Source organism: Lepidochelys kempii, chromosome 5 (assembly GCF_965140285.1).
Source record: "Lepidochelys kempii isolate rLepKem1 chromosome 5, rLepKem1.hap1, whole genome shotgun sequence".
Lineage (NCBI taxonomy): Eukaryota > Metazoa > Chordata > Testudines > Cheloniidae > Lepidochelys > Lepidochelys kempii.
Window position 1 is genome coordinate 96,684,022 of NC_136384.1, and position 26,381 is coordinate 96,710,402.

Below are 26,381 nucleotides of genomic sequence, written 5' to 3' on the forward strand. Positions count from 1 at the left end.
TCAATCAGGAAAAAAGTTCTGGATCTACATTTTATAGTACTGACACCCCTCAAAGTACTTGGCTACAGCATTAAAATTATTAAGTCAGTGAAAACTGTGAGGTCCAGCTACAGTTGGTGATCAGGTATCTAGATTTACCAAAGCCATTGAAAGTATTCAGGACAAAACTTGGGGTCTGTCTATTGCACATTTATAAGGAATACTCTTTTGGGACATCCTCTTTGGGAAAGAAATCCTTTAGAACTTTACAGATCAATGAATACATACATAGCTGTGTCTCAAAAATTATTTGTGCAAAGGAAAGAAAAACATTTTGCCTTCACAGATGGCAGGTTATTTTTATGATCTCTAGTGTACATTTATTTAATACATGGTTCCATTCATTTAAATATAGGAAGTTTGTTCAGCTTTGAAATAAATAATGAACGGCATAAAAGAAGATGTATTTTAAACATACAGACCGCGTTTCAAATGTAAAACATTTACTTTTCATGCCATATAATTCCTGCATTGCAAAGTCTGCTGAATTGTTTAATATTTAAAACATCTTTGGACACATACTATTTTGAAAAGGCAGCTTCAAAATAATGCATCACCTTAAATGTGTCAGAAATGTAAAGAGATAGATCAATAGATCCTACTAACCACCTTCTCACGCCCCCTGCTCACTGAGCATGTATGTACAGTAGGGAGATTATTACATGTTTGGGGCTTTAATGTCATTCTCAGGCTACAGTCAACTCAATGTCTCCTTATCCAAATGCAACAGTTTCACTATGTTCCCAGCACATGACCAAGAAAGGGAAATGACTCAACCCTAACAAGATGGAAACGCTGCTCATTGGCAGGGGAAGCATCTAGAAGAGTAGGCGGTTGTGGTGTCAGCACCAATTACTGATGACATGCGATTGACTTCGCCAAAGCAGTCCACAGTCTAGGTACCCCAGTGTGTGCTGGCCCGTTTTGGGAGCTCAGCAACCCCATGTATGTCGACCGATCACACCCCAGATGATGGATATGGGCTTGGCCTGGTGGCTGAGTCAAGTGACCAGATTCACTTGGTAGCAGGCTGAAGGTGGAACTTTCTACAAAAAGGAGTCTGTTCCATCAGTAGAGAAAGGAAAGAGACTTGCAGGGAGTAGGAATGCCCTTTCAGGAGCTGTAGGGTCAGAGAGAACTCCGGAAAAGGGTTTTCTACGGTAGCCAGACAGAAAGACTTGAGTGGAGTTTTGCAATGAGGGGCAGAAGCCTTAAGAAGTTTGAGGAAACTCCAGGGAGCAAGATCTGTGTTTTGGGAAAGAACTGTTGAGCTCAGCAAGGAACCAAATTAATGTTAAGTTGGGGAAAGACGTCCTATAAGCTGATATGCAATCTGTGCTTCAATAAACCAGATCCTCAGAAGTGTATTTGACTCATAAGGGTCTGGGGGCAGTTGCTAAGAAGCTCAAGAAAACAAATCTGAGACAGTGTCAGGGCTTGATGCCAGTTCAGGTCAGACCCTGTTACATTGGGGCTCTGATGGAAGGCATTAATGCTGCTGGATTCTTGGGTATAATCAGTGGTGGGCCAGGTAGCTGCAACCACATCTCTTTAATGCTCACATTATGATGGATAAGTAGGCACTTTGTCCCCTCAAGAGTACACAACTAGAACATTCTGTTAGGCTACATTTGAAGACTATCCATAAGCTTCAGTGACAAAAGAGTGTAGCTGCCTACTTGTTACTTAAATTGGGAAAGCTACTGTGAGCTTGTAAGGCTGGTGCTCACATCCCTGCACTCACTCCCCTTTTCACTTCTTGCTGGTTGTGATCTTTAAAGCCCTGAATGGATTGGGGCCTCACTATTTGAGGGATCACAGCTCACTCTATAACCTGTCATAACAATGCAGCTGTGTTGTTGGTGACAGGCCATTCTCAGTTTAAGGCCCTGCCTTTGGAATTCATTCCTCCTGGCTGGCCCACTAGAGACCAACTTGCCCTGAGGAGCTTCAGATCATTTTTTAGGGTGGGATTTGGTTGACTTTTTGGCTTTGGCTTAGTTTACTTTGCCTATTAATTTAGGCTACTTTAGGTTTAATATTTGGGGCATATCTACTACCTTTGTGAGTAAAAATTTTCATATAAGGATGTGCAGGATCAGGTGACAGGTGGTACCACCATGTGCTATGGGTAGCAGATATAATTTATGTGGGTTTTTTAGTTTTGTTTGGTTTGTGTATTGTTTGTACTTAAAGCTGGTTGCCATATCAATAGGCACAAGAAATTCCACCAAAATTAATAAATAGAATGTTCTCTACTTCTTGTTATCCAGAAGTGAAGGCTACCTGCTACTTTTAATTAAGTTAAACAGCTAAAAATGTAGGCCACCTTCAGATTCTAGTCTCAGATTTCTAGCACACAGCATACAGATATCAACAATGCCCTCACTGCCCAATAAACTCTCATACAGGCACAAATGCAGCCTTCCCCCACACACACACACACACAATTTGAATAAGAATGCATGTACAAATGTAGCAACTGATTTAATCATGAGTTCTAGCAATGCTGCTAAGATTTGTATTTTGGCTCTAGAGAACAAACATGAGCAAGACCTACTTGCTTTTGGCAAAAAAGAGCAAAGTTCAAGGTTGCTTTTACTTCACCAAAAATGAGACAAACCTAACGACCCCATAACAGATGCTTTTTTTGCCTAGTAACATTTGACAGTATGCTAGGCTGCTGATAGGAAACCAAATTTTCCTAATTGTTTACCACAGATTAAACATATAGTTAATATGGTACAATCCTGGGAGAGGTAACACTGGTTCCTGTTTTAAGAGACAAGTTCTGCCCCAGTTATGCATGGAAACAGGTCCTATTGACTTCATGTGGAGTTATCTATGCACATGAGGCCAGAATTTGAACCTCAATGTTTTCAGACCTCCTGTTAGAAAACTGAATTTTCCCAATTTCTCAGGTTGATGGTTATCTCAGCTTGACATTCAACATTACTGACATGACACATGATTCAATGTGGCATGTCACAGAAGGATTTTGCCCTAAAATGTAGGATACTTATTATCTGAAAGTCACCAACCAAATAAGAAACATTCCATTAACTTACACAGTGGAAAAATAGATTAAAAGATGCAGGCAGCATGAAAAGGCTCATGAGTTGATCAACAGTGTGGACCGGCTGCTGCTTCTCTTTCTATAACTTAATGATTCTAAGATCCAATTCTGCAAAGATGTGGACACATGAGTAACTTTACACTCATGAGTAATCCTACTCATGAGCATAACTTCTTTTACAGACATATGTTTGCAGGATCAGATCCATAGTCAGTGGCTGCATTTTTTTTCTAGAAGTCCTTTACAAATGCAAAATATAACACCATGCATACAACTATTTAGGAAATATGTTTTCATGTAGTAGCATAGGTTAAATTTGGGTCAGTGATATGTTCATGAGAGTTATCAGAGCTTGTTGTTACAACTATTACTATTAATTTTGTTGAGCATTTCTATAACACTTTTCATCTTCACATCATGTTACTAATGTCAACCGATTAATCCTCACAATAGTGAGGACTGAAGCACAACGGAAGTCCAATCCTAATTCAGGTCTCTGGGCACTACTATAATATAAATAATTATAACAACGTATGTCTAACGAACAGTAATTCTGGCTTTGTGACGACATATTTCTGTGTGCTAGCATGGATTCTTGCCAATGTCTCAGGTCTTATAATGTTGGGTATAGCAACTCTGGTTCATATGCATATAATTCTGTTTTGTACTCTATGCACTATTGCTCAGCTTCCACATTTTCCACACAGACCTGTTGTTTTCACTGGCTTCAGTAGTTAATCTTGCTGTCCAGGCTGTTCTATCTGGGCTAGATGCTGATCCAGCTACAAAGCAATTTAGCATAGTTAATTTCCTCGAGTTCGATAGCAAAAGCTATCTTTTTTTAATGTCTTATGATCAAGTGTTTCAAATATAGCGTATGTCTGAGGTAGTGCTGCTCTAGATAGGAAATCTACTTTGTGTATTTCTGATCCTTTACCATAATATAACTTCAAATTATATTTCTTCTATGAATCTACATGGAAGGCATTTGTGGTAATAGAAAAGGTTTATGAAAGCAGTTTTCTGGAGGCTTATGGTCTGCATCATCATCACTGATCACATCTCCACCATGCAGGTACTGAATGAATCTCTCCCTTCTTTTCACTCTCTGCATACTGTTGCTGTGTAAGCAAAAGTGAGCTTGACATAAAAGCTGCTTGGAGGCCTTTCCTGTAGTAAGGCTGCACCTAGTTCCTTCTCATTTGCATTGTGCTGAATTGGAGCATCCCCTAAGTATGCACCCAAGTACATCTTTGCACTTAAGTACTGGGTACTGGCTGACAAATTCTTTTACCTGTTTAATTGCTTTGTCATTTCCAGACAGGATCCTTGTCTGTTACTTATACACATCAGAGGGGTGGGGCAGAAATTTTGTAAGGTATTCACAAATTCCATAAAGTGTTGTATTGCTTGACATTTTTTCTCCCAGGTATTCCTAGAATTTCTCAGGAGTTAGATGTGCAGCTTCATCTGTGAGCAGATGCCCTATCTAGAAAACAGCCAAAGTCCTAATTTCATTTTCAGTTTGAGATTGTTTTTACTCTGAGCTGTGTTTTTAACAGTACTGGTAATTTTGCTTCCTTGACTTTCGGTCCATCTCAAATAGTACTTTCCTAGCAGGCAACCAAGTACATGAAACAGATCCCCATTGCCAGCCATTATCTTTTGGTATCATCTTTGGATACAGTGTCCATTTTTATTGATTCACTCTGAGCCTTTTGCCACGGTTACTAAGAGAAAAGGCTCCTTCACCCCTTTCACTACTTGAAAGTTTAAATCATAATTCATTCTTATAAATGTAGCTCAGGGTGCATTTACTTAAGGCAGGGGTGGGCCGTTTTAAGCCAGCCCGCAAGCTCCCACTGGGGAGCGGGGTCTGGGGCTTGCCCCGCTCTGGCGCTCCAGCCGGGGGTGCCGGGTCAGGGGCCACACCATGCTGCTTGGCCCTGTTCTGGCACTCCCACTGGGGTGCCAGGGCGCCACAGCATGGCCCTGCTCCGGGGTGCAGGGTTGGGGGCCGCACCACGCAGCTCCTGGAAGTAGCTGCATGGCCCCGCTCCGATGCTCTAGCAGGGTCGGGGGCCGCTCCATGCATAGGAGCCGGAGAAGGGACATGCCACTGCTTCCAAGAGCCGCTTGAGGTAAGCGTCACTTGGAGCCTGCACCTGAGCCTCTCCCCATGCCCCAACCCCTTGCCCCAGCCCTGATCCCCCTCCCGCCCTCTGAACCCCTTGGTCCCAGCCCAGAGCACCCTCCTACACCTCACACTCCTCATCCCCAGACCCACCCCAGAGCCCGCACCCCCAAACAGAGCCCTCACCCCCTCCCGCACCCTAACCTGAATTTTGTGAGCATTCATGGCCTGCCATACGATTTCTATTCCCTGATGTAGCCCTCAGACCAAAAAGTTTGTCCACTCCTGACCTAAGGCCTTCATTTTAGAATCATCATATAATGGTATCTTGACTCCACTATATTGTAAAGCCAGATTCCCCTCGTCTTATTTAAAATAATCCATGTAGATTATTAGTTTGCATGTGGATCCACAGCACATTTGGCACATGGTTTCGTTACCCACGTCCTTACCAGTGCACACATTCAGTAATATAAACCGCTGTTTTACTTTAGTCTTAACTGCACCTACAAGATATCTAATGCTGAATACGGATTCATCAGATATGCTCTCCTCTTTGTATTCTGCCATATGTGTCTTATTTTGCCGCTTTTGCTGCCTGCAAGCTTTGCAAAAATATGTTTTTTCCTTTTATTTTCTACAGATCTCTTCAGAAGGTGGACACTTCTTGATGACCCCAGAATGTCTGCTAGCACAATAGCAGCAGCAGACAGTCCGTGTGTTGTGCTCTCTCTGTAGTGTTGTAGTTGTTTATAACTCTCGGCCTTTCTTTCTTGTTCAGCTGAGTTTTTTCCCCATAAAGTTTACCTCAGTATGGCCTGTATTTAATTTTCTCAGCTACATCTGTGCAATTTCACTATCTCTGTACATCGCTCATAACATATCTAGTTTAGGATCTTTTAACATCTTAGCTCTGGTACCTGTATCTGTGATGCCCAGGCTATATAAGCTTATTATACAAAGTCCCAAATTCTCATGTGGCTATGCCCTGTCTCAGTTTTGTGACCTACTGACCTGAGATCTAAGTGTCCTGTCTTTTGTATAAAAGAAAAGGAGTACTTGTGGTAGCATAAGCTTTCGTGAGCTACAGCTCACTTCATCGGATGCATTCAGTGGAAAACCACTGAATGCATCCGATGAAGTGAGCTGTAGCTCACGAAAGCTTATTTTCCACTGAATGCATCCGATGAAGTGAGCTGTAGTTCACGAAAGCTTATGCTCAAATCAATTTGTTAGTCTCTAAGGTGCCACAAGTCCTCCTTTTCTTTTTGTGGAAAGAAACACGGCTGCTACTCTGAAACCTGTCTTTTGTATTAAATCTTTAAATATAACAGTCCTGAGTGGCTGAAAATGCTTCTACAGAGCATCAAGGGTCTATTATCTTGTTTTTCTGCATCAGCCAGTGGGAGATGCTGGTAACTCCAGCAGCAGTCTTTTACTCTCACTCAATTAAAAGAATCAATCCTTATTTTAGGATCTTTCTTTTCTAGTTCAGCTGCAATTTTCTGTAATCTTCTGACTTAAATGAAACTATCGAGATAACAGCAATCTCCCTTTAACCCATTAGGACTGGAAAGTTGCTAGCAGCCATTCTACTCAATCTTTCTGAACAATCAATCTTTCTTCTTTCAACAACAGCTTCTCTGTGCCTTTGCTAGATCTTCAGGTTTGAATCTGATTAATATTTATTCACTGTTTGTGTGATTTACTGGCCTAAAAGCACTATAATCCCATACAACACTCCTGACCTTGTGGTTCAGCCGAGACTTTTCAAATAAAATCTTTACAAAGCACAGAGCCATAACATAATACTGTAATCTGCAATGGCCACAGGTTGGCTCCTCATATATTAGAGCTTAGTACACTATCCTTGTAACACTGAGTGTCCTTATTGCCTTGCCCAATGCAGAATACTGGGGAAGAGGTAGACTGTTGCCTCCAGAAGATGACGGAAAGGTAAGGGTAGGTCACTAGCCGCCTTTACACAGACGAAATCTGTAGAAGAGAAGGGACGATCTGTTGGGACAATCAAGGTGTGAAGGGAGGAGTTGTGGGGATGGGGAGGGTACCTATATATTCACCCCTTCCCTTGAATCAAGGAAAGGAGCAAAGAGTCTTCACCCCTACTTCACTTTAGTATGGAGGCAACAGATTGTTTTTTATTCCATTCCTATTCTCCATTGGAGCCACAGAAAGGAAAACTTCATCCCTTCCCTCTTTTCAGGGGTAGAAGCCTCTTCTCTCTCCCACTTTACTTGCATGATTGGGAAGAGGTAGAGTGCCCCGCCTGAGCTAGGAGCAGTACTCTAGGCTCAGAGCTGAGGCTGGCGGCAGCAGAATGGAACTGGCAAAACAAACTGAACACAAACCTCAAAAGGTTCACTGCCCATTCCTTACTTTGAAGGCACAATATTTGAAATTAGAGGAAACTCATGTACCCATCCCTAATTATCAGCCCCCTTTTTATACAATGAGAAGTGGAGGAAGACAGGGTTAAGTGATTTTCCCAAGACCATGGAAAGCATCAGTGTCAGAGCCAGAATCGAGCTGCTGGATTTTAAACCTCTTCTCAGGTCATGTGTCACTAAACTAGCATCCCTTTCTGCACTGTATTGATGTTAGCATGTTAGCACTAACATGTTAGCACTAAACCACAAATGTATTTCCAGTGAGAAGCTGTACTTCAGGAAACAAGGAAAACTATGGGAACTAAAGTGACATATCAGTATACTATCATTTTCATGGCTGTGTCGAAAAAAGCTTCCTTTTCTCTCACTGAATAATGATAAACCATTGTATATCAATGGAGTTACAACATATCTAAACTGGGAGGAGTGGTCAATACACTGGAGGATAGGGATAGTATACAAAGGGACCTAGACAAATTAGAGGATTGGGCCAAAAGAAATCTGATGAGGATCAACAAGGACCAGTGGAGATTCCTGCACTTAGGACGGAAGAATTCCATGCACCGCTACAGACGAGGGATCGAATGGCTAGGCAGCAGTTCTGCAGAAAAGGACCAAGGGGTTACAGTGGACAAAAAGCTGGATCTGAGTCAACAGTGTGCCCTTGTTGCCAAGAAGGCTAAAGGCATTTTGGGCTGTATAAGTAGGGGCATTGTCAGCAGAGCGAGGGACATGATCGGTTCCCTCTATTCGACTTTGGTGCGGCCTCATCTGGAGTACAGTTTTGGGCCCCACACTACAAGAAAGATGTGGAAAAATTGGGAAGTGTACAACGGAGGGCAACAAAAATGATTAGGGGACTGGAACACATGACTTATGAGGAGAGGCTGAGGAAACTGGGATTGTTTAGTCTGCGGAAGAGAAGAATGAGGGGGGATTTGATAGCTGCTTTCAACTACCTGAAAGGGGGTTCCAAACAGGATGGATCTAAACTGTTCTCAGTGGTAGCTGATGACAGAACAAGGAGTAATGGTCTCCAGTTGCAGTGGGGGAGGTTTAGGTTGGATATTAGGAAAAACTTTTTCACTAGGAGGGTGGTGAAGCACTGGAATGCGTTACCTAGTGGGGGGGTGGAATCTCCTTCCTTTGTGGTTTTTAAGGTGAGGCTTGACAAAGCCCTGGCTAGGATGATTTAGTTGGGGATTGGTCCTGCTTTGAGCAGGGGGTTGGACTAGATGACCTCCTGAGGTCCCTTCCAACCCTGATATTCTATGATTCTATGATCTGTCAACTGGACAAAGTCAAGGTAGGTGAGATAGTATCTTTGATTGGACCAACTTCTATTGGTGGAAGGTCCATAAAAGATATTACCTCACCTACCTTGTCCATCTCTTATCCTGTGACCAACATGGCTACAACAACACTGCAAACAATTGAACAAAGTGCAAAACACACTACATGATTTTAATAAATCCTTCAACAGCTTCTATCTCTAGACAGCCAATGTAAGGTGGAATTATTCCAAGATTTAGCAACAGATACTCAGCTCAGTGCTAGAGCTCTGCTCAGTATAATGTGGGGCGAGGGGAGGAGATATGTCACCCTGTAACTATTGGGAGCTGGTTCAATCACAGTGTAACTTAAAGCAACCTCTAGAGTGCTCTATATTATACCAACTTGTAACAGCCTCCCCAGAGGGCCATTATTCTGGTCAGGGTTCAATAAAGTTCAATAAAGTGTACCCCATTCTTGGTACAGCTGGGAGGGAATGGTGTAGAGACAGCTTTATGCCAGCTAGTGATTCCCACACAACAAAGGAATCACCAACTGCTAATTTACAGTGGGCCAGAATCCCCCCTTCTTAAGAAACAAAACAAAAATGTCATCACTAAAAATCAAAATTCAGGATATTATGTCATCACTTAAGATACTTCTGTCATACAAAAGCCCACTCTAACAAACTAAGCTTTGGGACTGTCACTTACACTGGCTTTACACTAGGGTAACTCTGTTGGCTTTAATGGAGTTATTATTGATTTACACTAGGCCTACTGTCAATAACTAAGTACTATGGCCCTGATCCAGCTCCCATTAAAGTAGATGGAAACACTCCCGCTGATTTAAGTGTAGGCGAAATCAGGTCCAACAGTGTGAATTAATATGCACAAAATCTACAGCACTACCTACAGTTATCAAAATGAGCCTTCATCGGTAAGACAGTCTTACCAAAACAAAAAACCTAGTGAACAAATTCAGGCTTGAAAAATCCATTTGCCCACTTGTCAGAACCAATAAGGGACCTATATCATCAATTTCTGCAGGATTTTAGCTTTCCTTTTAAAAACAAAAATTTCTAGCCCTCATGTTTAGGAAGAGAATCTTCCAAACACAAATCAAATGTTCTGCAGTGTCATCTTCCTGACACCTCAGCTGCTGTTCATTGCTTTCCCAAGCCAGAGAAGAAGGAAATTAGTAATATTCTGGTTAGTTTCACTGCAGCTATTCAAATAACTATGGGTGACAGTACAATTGTCAAGACTCATGTCAATTTCATGCTTGTAAAGGTAAGAAAAAAATACCACCAACAGCACAGACAGTACTGGAGTTATTCACAGGAAAGGAGGATGAAAAAAATGGAGCCTAGGAAAGGGTTGCTTAGCAAAAACCTCTTCCTTTCCCACCTTGTGTCTGCCAGGAGGCCATGCAGTGAGAGAAGTAACAGAAAACTCCTTCTTCCTTTGGGGGAAGTAAAGAAGACTGGAGCTTCAAGTTCATCAACTAGTCAGAGACTTAAATAAAAGATGAAGCCCCTAAGCAAGGTTCACAGACAGTACACTGGTAGAAATCTCTCCATCCTCCATCTGACCAGGAACTGCGAGTAGCAGGGAGCTGGGCTTCTCTCCAACATTTTGCCTCTGGACCTCATTAGTGGCCCCTCCCTCATCCATCTATCACATCTACCCCTGACTAATTGATCTAGTCATCTGGTGTCTGATTAGTTTTTCTAGCCATGGCCAGGACTAAGACACCAGCTGGACAATGAAAACAAACAGATATTTCAAGGACCACTTGTTATATTTTACTACCAATCACCCAAACAAAGCAAAATACACAAGGGCTAACTTACATGCATCCCCAAGGAACCATTAAAGCACAAAAAAACAACAACCCATAAAACATATGTTCTACAGCCCTTTCCAGTGTATTGTCTGAACTTCATTTCACAACCTCCTGCCCATTATTTCATCTCCACTGATCATCTCTTTTCTCAAGTCAACATTGAGTATCACTTCTCTGCAGATAAAATCCAAAACTTAAACCATCTTTCCTCTTTTATCCCTAAATTAACTTGCAGCCTGCCTAAATCTCATCCTCTGGCTTGCTTTTTCTCATAACTTCTTTCATCTCCACTCATTCAAAATGGATAGATCAACTAGTAACAAAAGCACCCCGAAGCAAAGCCCTGCATCTCTACTGCTCCCCTCAGTTCAACTCAGTCAATTGACAATATCGTTGGGATCTTCCTGGTTTGCAAAATCTTTTACCCACAAAAACCTCTGAAACACTGTCCATATTAGACATCAGTTCTTATATATGACCTTATTGTGTCTTATCTAGACTCTTGTAGTTCTTTTGTTCCTTTGGGTAAAATGCCTGCTGAAGTCAATTGCAAGACTCACACTGATTTTAAAGAGCCAAGATTTTGCCTTCTACACATTCTTTGTAAAGCCCAACTCTCAAATCTTCCATTACCCAAAAACGCAGCTCCATGTCCCTTTACTTCTCTCTGGAGGTGGTAAATGCAGCTCCATGTCCCTTTACTTCTCTCTGGAGGTGGTAATATCCCATGTTCAGAACCCTTTAATGGTTTCTTGTCCATTTCAGATTGTTTATGGATCTGTTCTTCCATAAGATTTGCAATGAGCAACTTCAAGCCAAAATAAGCATAGCACAGCTCCTACTGACCCAATCAGAAGAAGGCTCCCTTTCAGGTCACCTGGCAGTAACACTGTCTACAAAACCAAAATCCTAACCATCTTGGCTGCCATAATATATAGGTTGCACACGCAGCAAGTTCTGCCACTGGAAAAGGACTCTGCTAACTGGTTACTTTAAGTGTCTTAATAGTGCACCAGATATCAAATCACAATACTTTTCACAATCCTTTTGAATTTATCTTGTCCTGTTCTGTCTATTCCCTGTACTCCACAACTATCAGATTTCTTTCAGCCACTTCCCATTGGTTTGCCACAATAAATAGTAGATTCTCATCCCTGGCTGTCCTTGGCATAGATTTTTCTCCCTCACTTTCCATCCTTTTTTTTTGGTCAGATTGATTCCTTCACTCTTCAAATCCATGTTAGCAACCATCACTTCTCCCTTGTCTGTGACTTCTAAATCTCCCTAATAAAAAGACAGCCAAATCCCACTCCTTGAACTTCCCAGTTTTCCTTTCCTTAATCATTGTCCTTAAAACTTAACCCTCAAATCTCTTTTCACCTGTGCTCTATAAAATCTACATATGCTACCTGCAAGATAACCTGTATGCTTTGTTTCACATGTAGAGATTACATACGTTCTGTTATACTTTTCAAGAATGGTGCCATAATTCTTTTGAATTGTATTATGTACACTCTGAATGGCATAATTCTGTGCTATCCACAAGGTAACAAGGGATGTAGAATCAATGTCATACACCTGAAGACCCAACAATCTGGCAACCTGATGAAAATGGTACCAAATTTTCAGAGCAGGGGTGGGGCATGGAATAGAACAGAACAGACTCCTCACATGAATGCCCAGGGACACACTAATGAACACTCTGATGCAAAAATGCCATTTGGAGAACATTTCACGAGGAGTAACCGGAAACTTAAAAGTGCCAGACCTAAAGTGAACTTCACACAGCCATGAAACTCTGGGAAATGAAATGCATACCACTCTTCAGACCACATAAATATGTAATAAACCATGCTCTGGGATCTCTATTTGATGAGAAAAATGACATCCAGTAGCCAAAACATGTGTAGTAATCTCCATGAATGTTTTAGCATATGTCCACTGCCAGCTTTTTCCTGTTTAAAGCTTGGTAGCAAGCAGAATGAGCCTGGGAATCAACTACCAGACTTGTTCATGCCATCACTAATGCTCACTTGTTCCCTCAAAAACACATTTCCCAGTTAATATATTCCTATATTCTTCCTTTTATTTGCATACTGCACATCTGCATACCTAAATAATACTTACATGAAGGGCATCAGCATTATGCACTCCTTTAATTTTAGATCTATTTATGCATTTTCCAATTGTCCATTACTTATATGCTCTGTATTTTGTCCCCTCCCTATCTGCACACCTGATCAGCAATGTATGTATTATTAATATAAGACCATGGGTGTATACATGGCACTTTACTGACATATAAGAAGACAAAAGCTACTTACTGCTTTCCGTATTTATCCAATGGAAGGTTTGGGTGTGCAAAGAATGCAGGGTCAAGCCCTAAATGAGCCATCTGGCATGGCAAATAAGACAAGGGGCAGAAGAGAATCCTTCTCCATACATCTTAGTATATTGCCTGTTTCTGTACTTGAACAATATGATAATGCTCAAACTACTGAGTCCCAAATATGAAGATACAAAAAAGAAAAAAGACACAGAATAAGGGACACAAAAACAATAGGGCAGGTAGCTATAATTTTGGATTCACTTATTTTATATAAATGGCAATTTGGAGCCAAATTTTCCAAAGAGTGGGTGCAATTTGCACATATACATTTTCCTCCATAATTTTGTGCCCCTAAATAGGATTATTTGTGCCTCAAACTACCTGACTGTGGGAACAAAAAGGGAAGCTGGGATTCAGCCCTTTTGGAGATTTAACTATTTGTATTTGATATTTTATATAATTTCAGTGTTTGTGATCCCACATTGTTTGAGGTAAATAATTAACAATAATAAATGTGCACTATTCCAGATTAAGATATAAAATGAAGGACAAAGAACAACTGAGAAGTACGTTTGAAACTTTCAGTACAATGATACAGTATGTGTGAACTGATTTTATTATACTAACAACTGGGTGAGTGTTACTGTCCTTTGATCTGATGGGGTGAAAAATATCTGAAGTGCAGCTGTATTTTTGTGAATTTCCTGCATGAGATGAAGAGGTCTTCTGTATATGTTAAATCTTGTGTTCTAAACTTTTAATTGGTATAATTAAAAGTGCACCCAGAAAAACTAATTGCAAAACAGTATTGTTTATTTTTAAGCACTCAGTTTGCCATGCATTGGATAACAACTCACACTTTATAAGGCTAAATCCCAAGAAATGTGTGAGACAGTATGGCAGGGTGCACATCAGAAAAAGGGTACCTTAACTCTTTTTTCTCACTGTAGTATCTGTGCCTAGATGCAGCAACAGAGTACTTCCTAAATGTGACTGGATCCAGCAAGAACCAGATATTTCCTCACTCCAAGTGTCTGGATCCAATAATTTTCTCATGGTCTGTTTTTGGATCCAGACAGTTCCAGGTGTTTTCTAACTAAGCATTTGTGGATTCAGCAGAGTCCCCATGTTTTCTAACTGACTAGGCATAGATCAAGGAAGATTTGTATGATTTTGTGTTAAATTTGCTTGAATTCAAGATTTTACTTCTCCCGCTTTCCAGTTTTATTATGAACTGGAGAAAGGAGGAAGTAATTTTATTGTACATATGTACAATTTAGGAAATCAGTGTTTCCCGGGCATTGACAGGCATGCTTCCCTTTACCGAGATATGTAAAGTCTAGATCTCTGAGCACCAGCCCAGTCAGATTCCGTACATCAGCCCTCGAATGCCCTCTGTGCAGACACGGCACATTATCTCTTCTCAGCCTCAATATTTCCCCCTGCCCATGCACAACTGGATTTTTAACAGGGCTAGTCTGGTTTATTTTTCTCGCTCCAAGCTGCCTGCTAAAATCGGAGCGGCAGCAAGACGACATGCAGGCATCTAGGGGCACAAAGGGCGACCCTTTCGCCACCTCCTCCTCCTTCCTCGTAACCTGTCGCTCCGGAAGGTGTCCAAAATGGGGGCTAGAAACTCCCCCACTCCCACCTTGGCAATAGCAGCAGCTGTGTTCTCCTAGTCCTAGTCTGCTTGTTCAGGGGAGAGCTGATTTTCAGGGACTGAGCTCAAAGTTCATGCTCTGAAACGGCACAAATGGAATGAGACGCTTGGAGGTGGGGAAAGCTGTGGGAGGGCTAGATGCTCTGATAGCTTGGACAGAGCGGATACTCCTTGCCCCCAAGCTATCTCCTCCCCCCTCCCCCTTCACAAACACGACCCTAGCGGCAGACGGCTCCGATCCGCAGTAGAGCCACTTCCACCCAGCGTCAGCAGGGGCAAGGGTAATTTCTTAGATGCATTTAATTTCCGTGACAAACGTGTTCCCCTGAACCCCCCCCCCCCCCAGTACAGCTTGCGGCGGCGGGCCGGATTCCAAGTTTAGCCGGAAATTTACCTGGCTGAACCAGCGCGTATTTTGGCTTTAACGCTGTGTCCACGTTATCATCAGTCATCTCCCCCACCCCCCGCCATGAACTGATCTTTATTTTACATTCATAACCATCACAAATAACAACCGGGGCACCTTTTCTAAGCACCGATTCTCACTGCATTTTAAAACCCCAGCCCCCGTTCCTTTACCTGGTTGAATCACCCCGAGACAGTAATCTTCCCCCAACCCTCCCAAGCCCTAGGACAAAGACGGGGAATCAGGGGAGACGGGGGGGGGGGGGGAGGGAGGAGGGGAAGCTGGGTGTTTGTCTTCCCCTCCCCTCTCACTCCTGCTGCTAGAGCCACTGTCTGAACGCAGGAAGTTTCAAACGTCTCCTGGCTGGGTGTTTTGCACGCTCCCACCTCGTGAGAAGCTGTCTGAGAAATGCCCACGGCGCTGCACAGAGAACATCCCCCGCCCTCACTCGCACAATCCCTCCCCAAAAGTGTCTGCAGGGAGAAACTTCTGTCTCCTGCTGTTGTTGTGCATTGCACACTCCCGTCATCCCCCCCAGAGCACTGGCACCCGGGACACACACATACAATTAAAACATACGTGTTACACCTGGCCTAAAATAAACCCTGCACGCAGCCACGCAAAACAAACCCAAGGGGAGAAACAGTCCTCTGCAACTACAATCCACCGGCAGGATTCAGCCACAAACACATCCCTGCTGACTCGAACAGGACTCTCCACACACGCTGCACTCGGGGAACGGCTCCGAGGCATCTAGACCTAAGGGCAAACTTCGAGCTGCCCTTTCCATTGCCCTGCGCTCCCTTGCTTAACTTTGTGCCAGCCCAGACTGAGCAGCAGCAGACCTGGGAGAAGGTCCTGCCTGCGGCATCTGCAACGTTACCATCTGCTAGAAAGTAGTGCATGTAGTTTGAAGGAGGGTTACCTGTCCTATATTGACGTATCCGTATTTGCTAGCTATCCTGCTGGCTTCCTGGTGCCCCCCAGTTATCCTCACAGCCCAGTGGTTGGTGTACATTCGAGTCCTGCAGGCGGGTAGCAGGAACCCCAGCAAGAGGGTGAGCAGGCAGAGACGGTCCCCTCCTCCTCCGCCTCCCCAGCAGCAGCGACTCTTCCAGCCCATCTTCTCCTCCTGTGCAAACAAGCCCCACGAAACTTCTTCCTTCTTCCGAGGCTCCTCTCTCACCTCCAGGCGACAACAGCAGCAGCGCGCCTTCCAAAGTTACCCCGAAGAGGCAACCAGAAATAGCTTCGAATATTGCATTGAACTTTCTTTGGGTTTAAATTATTAGCGGTTATGTATGATTATTATCATCAGCAACTGTTGTTATTATTAATGTCCCTCCTCTCTCCAGGGATTAAGTAACTTGTTTCTCTCTCAGTTGCTGAGCTTCAGGCTTCTCCCTCGTTCCCCTGCTACATGGGAAGTCTTCTCTCTGTAGGGAGGGAGGTGTCCTTTGCTTTTCCTTCTTTCTCAGATTTCCCCCCTCTACTTATCTGCTCTCTCTCTCCTTCTTTATTTTCTTCTTCTCCTTTTCTTTCTCCCTCCCTCCCCTTGCCCAGAGTACAGCAGCAGCAGCAGCAGGCAGTGTTGAGTGTTGGCAGCTGAGCTCCTCAGTTCAGTCAGCCTGTGTAACCTCCCTCCCTCCCTGCCTCCCTCCCTCTGAGTAGTGAGTGCGGAGTGTGAGTGGAAATGGCAGCAGCGCCTTCTCTGCATAAGTCACTGTGCACCCCCCTTCTCTCCTCCAGTTCCCTCCCGGCTGATACCAGGAGCCAGCCCGGTCCTAGCGCCTTCCTTTTCCCATTACAAATACAAAAGCCTTAAACAAACAGCGCGAGATGATCCCACGACCGAAAACAAACAGCCAGCAAGGGATGTGGATTTGATTCAATTCATTATTTATTTCAGTGCAAAGAACCGTGCATAATAGTAAACGTACATGGTATCATCACCAGGCGTGCAGCCACATCCTAGAGTACACATGCACAGACATGCTAAACCCAACTCCAAAACCATGCATCAGAAGTTTATAGTGTATATCTTTATACATTGCAATAATAATAAAAGAAAGTGTGCTCAACACCAGCACAGAAAAACAGACACCTAGAATTGCACATAAAAAACCTGTCACATGAATAAAATCAACCCTCTCATTTCTTTATCATCCAGGATAAAACATTTCAAATACCTGTCATATAAACATAATTCTTTTCAATTATAAGTTCTTTGGGTCAAGGATTGCCACTGACTATGTGTTTGTACAATGCCTAGCACAATGAGGACCCAACCTGACTGAAATGGCGATGCTATTGCAATATAAAATGTTAGTCAGAATTAAAATTTTAGATCTAATTATGCCACACCTCATAATACCCTGCTAGGGATGAGTTGGAGGATTGTCTTTGTAGTCCTTGACATATTAATTATTTTGAAAATATTATTTCATAGTAACACTGAAAAATAAAAATCCACACACATCAACTATATTTTAAAACATATGATAGTATAAATATTAGATATGTTATGTTGGAGCACTGGATGCTGTGGCAACAGATGCTTTTGAAATGTATATAATAAATATGTAATGTCTTTGAAGAGTATCTAAGAATATTGAATATTGCATTATATCATCACCAATTACACAAAGAGGCTTCGTCTTAGAGAAGGATAGGCTAGTGGTCTGAGCCCAGAACTGTGTATGAGGACCTAATGAGTTCTAATGGTAGCTCTTAATAAGTATATGAATAGTAATGTTGTCTTCAATGGCATTACTCACATGCTTTAAGTTAAGTGTGTGCCAAAGTGTTTTCCTGAAGCAAATCCTCATATTTGCTGCCAGCCAATGATAGCTCCCTTGTGACCTTGAACAAGTCATTTAACGTAGCCTTGGTTTATCTGTAAAATGGGGATACATAAACCAATGTATCTGCCTCCCAGGGGAGTTGTGAGGATTCATTAGTGTTTGTAAAGCTAGCTGAATATTAAAAGCACTATATAAATTCAAAGTATTATTTTTTATCAGAGACCCTAAAGAACATTACAGAAACAGGCATTAATATTCCCATTCCTACAGAAAACAGACATGAGAGTTTTAGTGCTTTCAAAGGGTCACATAGCAAGTGGGTAGTATCTTGATCCCAGTTCTCTGCTCTAAACACTAAATATGCTGTCTCCCTAATTAAATGTAAATTAGCAACAATAAAACAAAATTATACAATCTATATTAAAATATTCTATGCACCCAATTCACTTATTTTTTTCTGTAATTTTGTTGCATTCTGTTACTAGCCAACCTGCCCCCATATCTGTCATTAACTTTAACCGGGAAAATCCACTCTCTACTCCCCCATTGAATTATCTGTTCCCTGTCTCTAAAATTTCACTTGCCAGGAAATTTTTCTCTTCCCTGTATGTTTTTCTGTAGTTTGCATTATCATTTGCTAATCATATTACAACACACTATTTACCTCTGTCCTCAGTTCCAAGACCGCCATGGGTTTACCTCCTCTAGAAATTTCACAAATAATGATTCACTCTTTAGCAAACAATGGGCCCAATCCTGGTTCCACTGAAATCAATAGCAGAACTCTCATTGACTTCAGAAGAAGCAGGATTGGGCCCAGAAGGGGCTGTCATGTTGCTGATATTCATAAATCCACATTAATTGAATATGACATTAAATCTCCTCCAGCAATTAGCCCTCCTTATTGATTACTTTAGTGATAATTACACAAGTCAGCTCTTTTTCACAGCATTCTACATTTGGAATGTTTAAAGTATATTTAATCAGAAATAATCTCCCTACTGAAGTATATACCAATCAATGTCCTGCAAAACCTAGCTCTCTTGCTGTTGATGTTTTTTTTAAACTACGAGGAATGGAAAAATTGTTCACTAATCATTTCTCAGTGGACTCCACTTTTTTCTTCACTAATTTGTTTCCAGATATGTGTGTGTCTTTCTTTGACAAACATAACATGCAAGGTATTGACCATAAATGAAAATTTATAAGTTAATGGGGAATGGGTTCAAAAATGTTTAGCACTTATATCAATAAAAAAAGGGTTGGTGATGCAATAGAACATCCTTCCACAGATAGACAACAGTACCGTAAAGGGATAAGGAATATAATGCTATATTCTGAAAACCAGTTCTTGATAAATGACGTCATTACCAGCCCAAGAGACATATCTAAGGGTATGTCTTCACTGCAGAGTTAACTCAGATGGTCAGCCTGAAGTGATCATCCAGGATGCCCTAGCTCAGATATGAGCAGCCTTACTGCAAAGCCATACTTGAGCGTATCCACTGTAGTGTATCCACACTGGTGCTTCTTCACTTGTGGGGTGCTAGGACTTCCAGGGTTATATCCCAGGTTTCTTAGCCGTTCAGTAAGCTGAGCCACTGTATCGTGGGAGAACTCTTCTGCCTTTCTCAGCACAGGGGGAACTGTGGGAAGGCACTGAAAAAACTATTTGTACTCATGTTTAGTATCCAATCTCATTGCAAAGTGGGCATGTTACTATCCCCTAGGTAAGCAGCATCTGGGCTTTATCTGATATCCAGGATGAGGCAAGTAGCCCAGCTGTAAAGCACCATGGCACTCAGGTGAGAGGTTGTTTTGTGTGGACAGGAGCTGGGTTAAGGACAGCACCTAAGTTGACTCTGCAGTGAAAACAAGTCCAAAGGCTGTTTAAAGGTTCAGGAACATGTAAGTCTCTATCACCAACTCTACCACAACTTGCTTTTTCTACCTCAGTTCTCTTCCTACTACTTCTATCACCCAACTGTGCCTGATCATTTCTTGATACTAAATGCAAACTTCCACCTGAATCTAGCTCTTGCCCTATGGTTATTAATACCTAAACCCCTTTTCCATTGTTACTCTCCATTGATAATGATTATGATGGGTGTACTATCTACACTGGCCCTGAGAGGTTAAATTAGGCCCAATTAACCTCTAGGCAGCACCTGGAGGAGGAGACAGGGAGCAGGAATTGATTAATCCAGACATGAGGCTCAGCTGGGCAGACACAGATGGGGACTATATAAGCCAGGAAGCTGGCAACAGAAGGGGCTGGAAGGAAGGAGTCTTTAGTTGCTTCCTGGGTGAGAGGAGGTGTGTCTAGGGCAAGTAGCCTAGTAACTCTGTGGCTTGGTAAGCCTAGAGAGGTAGGCAAGGCTTGGGGGAAAAATAGCAAGGTATGGGGTAGATCAAACTTTCTCTGCTGATGAGAGGGCCCCTGACCTGGGACCCCCCTGCCAGCTGCTGATGAAGTGGTCCTGGTGGGGCAGTGAATAGGAAGACTTCCTGAGGTAACAAAGTTCCTCTTGACAAATGGGCTCAGGAAGGGGGTGGGGGAGATCTGTATGGTGACTTGGCCAGAGGACTGAGTCATGAAGAGGAAGCTGCAGTTCTTGGAGTTTGCAGGGCAAGAGGATAATGGAAGAGACCCTGCCAAGGGATGCTGGAGATAATTTCTGGGATGGCCAGCAGGAGGTGCCACTAGCAGTATGTGAACCCCATGACTGTGCTTCCATGGCTATTCCTATTTGATCTAAGTCTCTTCTCTATTCTTGCTACTCCCTACCCCAAATTCTTTCCTGACATTCTAATTTCCCTTCCTCTCTTGGGAATTTCTGAGCCTCAATAAGTCTGGTAGCCTCTCACATGGGTCTCAGGCTGTGGGTCACTTTAAGACTCCTCCATTCAAATTTTGCATGTTCTGGAGTTGTAGAGGTGTGCTTTGCACTCTGAGGTATAATTAAAGAAGGAAACCTCAGAGTGCCAATGTATCTGGAGCGAGCAGCAAGCCAAAATCCTGCAAAGTAGCAACCAGATATGTTGAGCCCTGAGGATCTTCAAAAGTAGGGAGGACTTTCATAAGGCACTGGGAGTATGTGTTAGGTTTTGGAATAGGTGCCCTGGGGCAGTATCCACCTAGGAAGAGAATGTGATTACTTTGAAAGCAGGGCTGTTAGCTCAGAGGTTTAGGTAAGATTTAGCATGACCTCAGACCTTACCGTCCTAGAGTTCAAAGCCAGAAGGGACCACTTGATCATCCACTCTGATCTCTTATATACCACAGGCCAGTACCCCCGCATGAAACCCAACAACTGACATTTGACTAAAGTAATACACCCCATAGGAGACTAAACTATTGTGTGCTATAGGGAAAAAATAGAAGGTACCAAGGTGCACTAATACCTGAGGCCCCTGGAATAATAGGGAAATGATTAAGTGAGATGTGAGCCCTATCCTAGCTAGCGACTGGCACCCACATCATGAAGTGGAGAAAGGTGAAAAACCCCAATTCAGCAATAGTGGAGAAGAAAAAAATCTATTCGAAGTGTGATTGTAAAACCAGAGGACTCAAGGAAAGGTGTAGTTACTACAACAGACTTCAACCTCACTGTGCTTCACCTAACCCGTCTGCAAAGTGGGGATTCTAATTGTTGATGAAGAGCACTTTGAGATCCATGATGAAGGGTGAAAATTGCCAACTATAATAATGGAAAATTGCAAAGATATATTTGATAGTCAGACAGCATAATCTAGTGGATAGGGCAATGGATTGGGAGTAAGGAGACCTCGATTCTGTTCCCAGCATTGCCACTAACCTGCTGGGTTTCCGTGAGTGCTTCTTTCCTTTCCCAGCTTTTGTCTGTCATCTCAACTGAGATCTGGGACTGTCTCTGTATATGTGCAGTCCCCAGAAAATGGGGCTCCAAGTTTGTTTGGGTCCTCTAAGCACTATTGTAGTACATATAACAATTTTACTCCTCTTATGTATGTCTTGGTATCTTAACAATACAGTATATCTTCTAAACCTCTTAATATTAGCCCCTGAACATTTTTTCATACAAACATGGAAATTTCTTAGGGCTCATTCTCATGACAGGAAATCGCTCACCTTTTTGAGGTAGTAAAGATGTTTTGTCTTTTTAATTCCTTACTGAATCATGGACACTTGTAAAAGTAGGCTCAGAAAAATGTATTTAAACATAATGTACACCTAATTTGTAGGTATAATAAAAGTTAATCATAGCTAACTATGACTAACAGGGCTCCACATCCACTATCTTTCTCTAGTAAATGAAGGGGTCACTGCTGGCATCTACAGTTCTTCCTAGAAGATAGACTCTACTGTATCCTCTCTCATGTGTATTTATATGGCTCCTATCACTACAGTATCTGATTGCTTAACAATTTTTAATGTTAGTTTCCTCACCGTGTCCCTGTGAGGTAGGACAGTGCTATTACCCACATTTTACAGATGAGGAGCTCGGGCACAGAGAGAGTAGGGTCCAGATCCTCAAAGGTATTAGAGGCCTGGCTGCCTCTTTAGGCACCACTGATGCTTTCAAAACCACTGCTCAGCTGCTGTCTAGCCCCATAGTCACCTAAGTTCCTTAGGCACCTACATTTCCACCAGTCTGCATTTGCAAAGTCACTCAAGCTCTGATGTCACCGCACAGTGGATGAGCAGCTTGGAGCCCTAGCTCAAGCTGAAGACCTAGAGGCCCCAATGTGAGAGGCACTCCCCTGCCTAGTTTGAGCATGTCTTACCAGTGGGACCTAATCTTCTAGGCACGCTCTGAGCATGCCTAAAACCTGATACCTTTCAGATGCCACAGAAGGAGATCCAGATGAAGGCCACTGATGGGGATGGAGTCAGAAAACCACCCATTACCAAGGCAGTCAGGAGCACAGAGAGCATAAAAGAGGTATTGAGCAGGAAACACTATTTCTGCTGCTAGGGCATGTGCTACCTAAGCAGTTGACCTGGCTTTGGTGTCTCCTTCCAGAGGAGCATTCATGCCTGAGGATTCCCAATGGAGGGAGGTGCCTAACTTTGACCCATCAGCTAGTTTGCCCCAGGTCAGCTGCATAGGCACCTATGCTCCTCTCCCCTCCCTGCCTGTCTCCTGAGCAATTCATTCCTGGCTATTTTAGGTGGTTACCCACTCAGCACTATGACTTATGAGGATCCCTTTCTTAGACTTTTAACTCTTGCTGTGTATTCTCTGGGGTGCCTGAGCACCTAGCTTGAGGCTGAGGTTTCTACTGGGCAGCAGGCAGTGGCGGATTAATGATTTTGCTGCCCCCAGGCCCTGAAATAATTGCCACCCCCCCTTCCCCATATGAACTTGTTTTAATTTTTTTACAAATTAATTTGAACTAAAATGCATCTAAATATCATTAAAATAATTGAACATTTACAAGTTTTATTATAAAGAAAATTACAACAGTGGACCCTCGCTTGAACACACGTCTGTATAGCGCAATTTCACTTATAGCATGGGACCGCGCATGCATCCAAAACCCCACGTTCAAGCAGGGGTCTGATATATATCAAATATTTTTTTTTATTTTATGTAGATACTTTTATTTCTTTTATTGTATGAGAGTAGTAAGTAATTAAATTTGTTTACGCCTACACCTTTGAGCAGCAAACTTATTAATTAATTCTGTATAATTCAGAGAAGTTGTTAGATCCTTGTCAATTGTCAGGAGAGAAAGGGAGTTTACTTTTTCTTCACTGAGATTAGCCCTCAAATAGTTTTTCACCCTTTTTAATGCCGAAAATGATCGTTCCGCTGAACAGTTTGTAGCAGGTGTGCAAACGAACATTCGTAAGGCAATATCAATATTTGGATATACTGAATGAATGTTTTGATTTCGAAGAAGGCTGCAATATCTTAAAATTGACTTCTTTTCATTTTCAGGAATTTCGACACCTTCCAAATCTGATCGAAAATGTGGACACTCATTCACGAATGATTCTTCTAAATCTCCTTGGTAGCACAGCTGTAATTTTTTAGCGTGAACTGTTATATCTGTTGTTGAAGTATTGGTAATGTTAGAGAGAAACTGAAATCTGCCATAAGTTTCTTGATACGCATTACTTCTGCGTTTTAATGTGGAGCATACAAGGTCTAGTATTGTTAAAACGGTATCCACCTTAAATTTATCTCTATCACACATTTCCACTTCAACTTCACGTGTCTCATCAGATTGAAGTTTATGCTTTCTTTTTCGCCTTGTGTCAAATTCATAGTCTTCAGTTTCAGATTTTTCTTTGGCTGTCCCTTCGTACATATCAAACTAGTCCCGTATAGAGTTAATGTATCCTATTAGTGAGTTGTAGAGTTCTACAACTGTCTGTATATCAATATAAACATTTTACAGTTTTTGGCTAGTTATATGAAATCTTTCCAAGAGTGAGCTCCAAAATACAGCCATAAAAGCTGCCTCAAGTCGATGGAGTTTTCGCTGAAGGCCTGCAGCTTCATTACATGTAACAGGTTTCTCAGTAGCATCTTCCTTTATTGTATTTAAGGCTTTAATTATAGCCTTTCAGTTTTCACTCAAATTTTGACAAGCTTCCACTCGAGATGACCGAGTCTCAGAAAGTCTTTTTATTACTTTACTGCCTGGCTTCAAATTAGATAGCAAAATCTCCCACCGGTGCGTAGAGGCAGAAAAAAATGAATAAAGATGTTGGACAGTTGAGAAAAACAAACATGCTTCTTGACAACTTTCTGCTGCACATACTCCAACCAGATTTAAAGAATGTGCAGAGCAAGGCACATACACAGCATAAGGATTTATATTCTTTATTCTTGCTTGCAACCCACTATAGATACCAGACGTGGTAGTGGCATTGTTGTACGACTGGCCACAGCAGTTTGCGATATCTAATCCATAACAATTCAGAGCTGAAAGTACAGCATCAGCTAACTGTTCTGATCTGTGGCCAGTATTTGGTAAAAAACAAAGAAACCTCTCTACTGGTATGCCATCATATCTCAGTATAAAAGCCAATTGATCAACATGAGATATGTCAGGAGTTGAGTCAACGCTTATCGAGAAATATTTGGCTTCTTTTACTTCTTTAATAATATTTGATATATTTGAAGCCATCAAATTTTATAAATTCATTACATATATAGGATGAAAGATAAGATACGTTACCTCGACCTTCATTTCCGTAACGTGCAATGTGATTTGCTAGAAATGCATTGAATTCTGCGACAAGCTCAAGGGCCATCATGTAATTGCCGTTATAAAGTGATCCAAATTTTTCCACCTTACCTCTAAATGCAAGTCCTCTGCTTGACAGTTTCTTTACCATTGCTACAATCCTCTTCAACACATTTCTCCAATAAATAATGTCGTCTTCCATTTGAAATTTTAAATTCGTATCAATTCTTCCAGATATCTCGTCTCTCTTCACCATTGTCAGTGCACATGTTTTATGTTCAGTCAAATTTTCATGTTCACATAGTTGAGCTGATATGTTTTTCCAGTCATGGTATCCACTCATCGCCAGACTAGAGATCCCTCCGAATAATCGACATGGGGCACAAAACACGTCTCCTTTGCTCTCCGAATATACAAGATATTGTTGTGGCTTTACTTCACCATTTAAAAGATGTCGTTCAAACACATTTTTTGTTAGAACATGATTTTATCATATATTGTCTTTTTGAGTGAGTAAAATCACTATCAATATTTTGTTTAATACCATGCGTTGATAAATACTCAATTGTAGCATCATTCAATATCCATTGGGCCGGGTCGTCACTTATGGTAGATATTTCAGTGTCAGATTGAATTTTTGATTGACATGATTCGCAAATCTCTGCAGTATTGTCAAAGATATCCAGATCAACATGATTCCCGGTAGTCTCTGATATGCTAGGATTTGGAGCATTTTCTTCAATACTAACCACAGCCGGAATTTCTTCCTTAGTTTCACTATGTACTTTAATCACATCAATATTTTCAATATCAACACCAATATTTTCACTTTTTACTTCACTACTACTTTCAAGTATTTTTTCTGTCTCACTGTTGGCACTAACTGATAACAAAGGAATCCATTTTGTGCATTTTTGCTATCATTTCATTTTCCCTTTCTCTCTTTTGTATAGCATTTTTTTTTAACTGAGAACCGCTTAACTTCTTCCTTCCAGTCATATTGTTAATGCTTAGGATTGCCACGAGCATGTTCCTTACTAAATGGCGTTGCGCCGTCATGGGTGGTTTCAATACGCGCTATGATAGGTAGAATCGTGGCATGCGTCAGTGATGCCGCGATTACGAAAATGCTGCTATTAAAAATTTGCTGCCCCTGCAAATTTGCCGGGCTAGGCCTAGGTCTTGTCGGCCGAGGCGATAATGCACCGCTGGCAGCA

The 26,381-nt window shown here is 42.0% G+C and overlaps 1 protein-coding gene across 4 annotated transcripts in view; it reads right to left on the reverse strand.

Moving 5' to 3' along the window:
- The window catches only part of PCSK5 (proprotein convertase subtilisin/kexin type 5), a 299,903-nt gene extending 283,064 nt beyond the window's left edge, over positions 1-16,839 (reverse strand). For 3 of the 4 annotated variants that reach the window (XM_073345119.2, XM_073345121.2, XM_073345122.2), the window contains exon 1: positions 16,101-16,838. In XM_073345119.2, the coding sequence (XP_073201220.1) occupies positions 16,101-16,298 (198 nt within the window). In that variant the 5' untranslated portion in view covers positions 16,299-16,838. Of the gene's footprint in view, positions 1-16,100 lie in introns of all 4 variants that reach the window. The other variant, XM_073345120.2, reaches the window with a different exon arrangement.
- Positions 16,840-26,381: the final 9,542 nt, after the last annotated feature.